Source organism: Plutella xylostella, chromosome 8, assembly GCF_932276165.1.
Source record: "Plutella xylostella chromosome 8, ilPluXylo3.1, whole genome shotgun sequence".
NCBI lineage: Eukaryota > Metazoa > Arthropoda > Insecta > Lepidoptera > Plutellidae > Plutella > Plutella xylostella.
Window position 1 is genome coordinate 8251551 of NC_063988.1, and position 4744 is coordinate 8256294.

Genomic DNA, 4744 nt, shown 5'->3' on the forward strand with positions numbered 1-4744 from the left:
CAAATGATAACGTCGGTGTACAAACAAGTTTATTGCCGTTCCGGCCGTAATTTGCGGCTTTTTTTATTACTAATTCCAGTGAAATATCGACCATAATGAATACGATGAACCGGGATTTAACTATCTATGTATTTGTATCTGTGGATTTAACTTTATTGCTAAGGGCGCTTTCCAACTACACAGTAAGCCATTGATTTATATTTTTAAAGTAAAGTTATGTTTTATATAGGTAATATGAATTTGTTTAAACTGAATATTATACTGATAGAAACCTACTGAATAAATTAATATAATTTAAGTATGTATATTCACGAAAGTATCTAAAACAACTCCTAATAATTATTATACCTTATAAAGCCCATTTCTCAGTGGAGTCAATCTTTCTATACAAGAACTTAAGTCTTGTTCAATAACAATTCATCCAATCCCAGTGCTGTGCAGCTGTGTTCTATACTAAAGTTCTACTTAACCTGTAGTTGTCAGGTGTGAAACTAAACTAGGTATCCACCTTTCTAAGTCAACTTTCGCACTGGGCAGACCCAACTATTATAATTAATATCTGAGTTTTAATCACGAATTTGCAGTGCGATATTAAAACCACGAGCTAAGCTCATAATGGACACTGGAAGCGAAAGACAATTCCTTATGGTGTCCACTTGCGAGAAATTATTTTTAATTAAACTTGAAATTAACAAGAGCCTACAGTGGTGATAAATGGAGCGTTGCGGTACTAATTGCTATAACCGTATTCGGGACAACTCAGCGTTTTCAAAGCGATAGTGTTTCGGTACCTAGTGTTTTTTTTTTCACGGAAAACTGATTTTCAATGTATTTAAAGTAACAAGAATTAAATATTGCTAAGTATCATGAAAACTAAAAACATTTAATCTGCTAGGCGGTGATGAAATCTGCAAGATTGCGGGGAAGCAACGGACCAGAGCGGCACAGGACCGGATGGATTGGCTTACAAATAAGGAGGCGATAGAAGGCTGATGATTCGAGAGAGCCAGGTGCAGGTACTAACACCCCCACAGAGAATAGAATAGAATAGAATAGGCTGATGATTATCATAAAAACTTAAGCCTTATACTTAAGCTGAGCCAATGTTTGATGGAAAATTATCACAATGAAAGGCCATTTAAATTTTAAAAGCGAATTTATTTTTAGTAACGTCGTATAATAATATAATATAATATGTGGGGACATCTCACACACGGCCATCCGACCCCAAGCTAGGCAGAGCCTGTATTATGGGTATCGGACTACTGATATGTTTACACAATTACATAGATAGATACATAAAGATCCCGGAGTCCTGTGGTTGTGCCCTGCGGCAGCTCCTTAAAGGACTGCTGCATTGTATCTTCTACGGGACTGTCGCACTCTTCCCATGCGACCGGGCGGGTTGGCAGGTTGCGGATAGCCAGTTGTTCGCTGTGCCACTGTTGGTCACAACTCTGGCACAGCGCACCCCGGACAAGGGAAGATGTCACTTATATCAGACCGGTATAAGTGGCATTAACCTTCCGCCCCCTCCTAATCCTACTCTATCATATTCCTTCATCCCTTGCTATCCTGGAGGAGTAAACCTTGACTCCAAAAATCCCCAATCCAAGGTGTGATCCTACCGTGCCGAAGGATGCGTGGCTAAGGGGAAGCTTAGTCGCAAACGGAGGGCACCGGGCACCAGGCGGAACCCGGGTGCAGTCGTCTCCCGCCTTACCTGTGCATGCGGGGCTCTGTATGGGTGGACCTTTATTTCCCTAGCTACTCGTGGGATCTTCATGTCTATGGAAGATTTAATTTTAGACGTAGCTAAGTTAGCTACTGCAGGGGACGACCCAAACGTCCCTCCTTTGGTCACTGGGGTACCGGAAAATCCCGCTGACCAAATCGCCCCTAAAGGGGCTGGTGACAACCAGAGAGAGCAGGTGTCTACCCGAAGACCGGCTCGCTCAGGTGCCGCCAGGAGAAGGCTCCGCATGTGGCTGGCAAAGGGCAAAAGCATCGAAGAGGCTAAAGCCCTCTGCCTAAGGCCGCTTGCGGAGACTGAGAGTGAGTTGGAGGTTGAAGCTACTCCCACCCAGGCCAGTAAAAGGACTAGGTCGGAGGAGCAAACACCGCCAAATCCACCGCGGAAGCAAACTAGGTGTGATGGGACCCCGGAGGACCGCCCCACCTATAGTGCCGCCGCCAGCTCTCTCAAGGTGGGAGTGCGCGATGAGCGAAGGGCCCTCAATATTGAGGACATAGCGCTCTTTAACGCTGCCATCGAGAGAGAGCTCTATGGGACCGATTTTGCGCCAGGGACAGCGCCCGTCTTCGGGGGAGTGTCCTACGCAGACGGTCTCATTATCGTCACGTGTCTCAACCAGGCCAGTCGGGATTGGCTCTGCGGTTGTAGCAGCAGACTTCGGCCCTGGGTGGGGGCAGCCCTGAAGACAGTTGAAGGGCAAGCCCTACCCAGGCCCGTGATAGCGACGGCCTTCTTCAAGTCCTTTGCGGAACCGAAGGTCCTCCTCGATCTGCTGCGAAAGCAGAACGCCGGTCTCGACTGCAGCACATGGCGAGTGCTTGGTAGGAGGCTCGAGAAGAATGGTCAACATTTGACCTTCTCTCTCTCGAAAGACTCCTACGAAGTACTTAAGGCCGTGAATTTTCGTCCCAACTGTGGAATGGCTGGGGCTGTTTTCAGGGCCAGAGTCCCGAAGGGAGCAGCCGTGGAGCAACCCACCGCGCAAACCACTCTCCCGGCGGCTCACTGCCAAGCTAGGCCTGATGGGCCGGTGGAAGCAGAGAGCCGAGGGGGGTCGAGCGCGGCGGTAGAGCCAGTTGCGGGGCCGAGTGGTATAAGTACTCACCGGCCGGGGCCGTAACGCGCGCCGCCGGCCGAGGGTGCTGCACCACGACCACGGGGCGGCAAGCCCGCGCGCCCGGGCGCCCGCAAGGCACCGGCGCCACGTGGGAGAGCTGCTGGAGCTGCAGCTGGAGTGAGGCGGCCCACGCAGCTGCCCTCTCTGGCAAAGGAGCACTCCAGTAAGAAAGCCTCCCGTAATCCCCTCAACAACCCACCTTAACCCACCAAGTCCCTAAACCTAATTCCTTCAACTTACCCTCCTTAATCTCCAAATCCTAAATCCTATCCCCTCCCTTCCTACCACCATGTTGAAAATCTTACAAGCCAACCTCCAACACGCGAAGGCATCCAGTGCCGTCGCGTGCAAGGTCCTCCAAGAGGATGGACTGGACATGGCTTTGTTACAAGAACCGTGGATCCATGGAAACACGGTACTGGGACTGACCGCTGCAGGTAACGTTTTATACAATACTTGTGGCAATAGACCCAGAGCTTGCATAGTCTTTAAAAAGAATATGAAATTTTTGCCGATTCCAGGATTCTGCACTGATGACCTAGTAGCGGCACACGTAATGCTACCCGGCTGTGAGGGCATGAAGCTCATTGTTAGCTCGGCCTACCTGCCCGGGGAGCACACAGATCCGTCGACGGCCCTCGCTCCACTGGTGGAGTATTGTGAGGACCAGAATGCCCAGCTTGTGATAGGGGCCGATTGCAATTCCCATCACACAGCCTGGGGCAGTACGGATACCAACAAGAGAGGTGAGATCTTGTTCGACTTCCTCCTGACTAAAAACTTACTAACACTAAATGATGGAAACACACCAACTTTCGTTACACGTGCGCGTCAGGAGGTTCTAGATGTAACAATCTGCACAGATCTACTTGAAAGACGTGCTTGCAACTGGCATGTCTCGAAAGAGGCATCCATGTCTGATCACAGACACATACGATTCGACATTGCTCTCATAGGGAAGAGCCAAGTGGAGACCTTCAGAAATCCTAAGGCTACAGACTGGGACGTTTATCGACACCAAGTTTCGGAAAACCTAGGGATTATAAAAGGCTCCGTCAAATCCATACAGCAACTCGAATCTACAGTAGAGGAGCTCGGAAGGTGCATGTTAGATGCCTACGAGAACAGTTGCCCTCTAAAAACTAGATGCTCTAACACTAAGGTCCCCTGGTGGAACTCTAACCTGGAGCATCTAAGAAAAACAGCTCGGAAAGAATTCAACAGGGCTAAAATCACAAAGGAATGGGATTTGTATAGGAAAGCCCTCACTGAATTTAATCGCGAGCTCCGGAAGGCGAAAAGGCAATCTTGGAGGCGCTTCTGTGAGGAGGTAAAAAGCGCCCCTCATGTTGCGAAAATCAAAAAGATTTTGTCTAAATCGCCTTCCGCAAATCTGGGACTGCTTAAAAGACCAGATGGGACCTTTACTGAATCCCCAGAGGAGACTCTTAGGCTGCTTGCACAGACCCACTTTCCTGGATCGCTGGATGAGCACATTGATGCACATACAGGGCAGCAGCCTACCAAAATCAGGCCAAGTAATGAGGACTGGAGAAAAGCCTCACAGGTCTTCACTCCTAACCGCGTTAGATGGGCAATCAAAAGCTTCATGCCCTTGTCGCGCTTAGGAAAAAATGGCTAGCTAAGAGGAGAGGTAGAAATGAGAAGCCAGGGTTCAGCTTGACACAAATTTATTTAAAGGTCAACGTGGGTTAGGCCTACACTACACGATCAGTCAGTTTTCAGTTGGCACGGATAGGGACTCCCCTGAGTCGAAGAGTATCGGCGTGGAATCCCGATAACGCGACCGGCGTGGAAGTCCTCTTCTCCAGTGCCCAGGTAGGTAGGCAGGCAGGTCACGTGGCCGTTGC

At 49.1% G+C, this 4744-nt stretch overlaps 1 protein-coding gene across 1 annotated transcript; it reads left to right on the forward strand.

The window, feature by feature from the left end:
• Positions 1-2899: 2899 nt before the first annotated feature.
• Positions 2900-4515, forward strand: LOC125488874. The gene is made up of 2 exons (XM_048622573.1): positions 2900-3310; positions 3395-4515. Exons 1-2 carry the CDS (start codon positions 3163-3165, stop codon positions 4513-4515), a joined length of 1269 nt encoding a protein of 422 aa, XP_048478530.1. The 5' UTR covers positions 2900-3162.
• Positions 4516-4744: the final 229 nt, after the last annotated feature.

Bases quoted from the DNA above. Each gene is read 5' to 3' on its own strand.
- LOC125488874 (XM_048622573.1), top strand. From the start codon at position 3,163: ATGTTGAAAATCTTACAAGCCAACCTCCAACACGCGAAGGCATCCAGT. The intron at 3,311-3,394 runs GTAACGTTTTAT...TGCCGATTCCAG, and splicing joins ACTGGGACTGACCGCTGCAG to GATTCTGCACTGATGACCTA.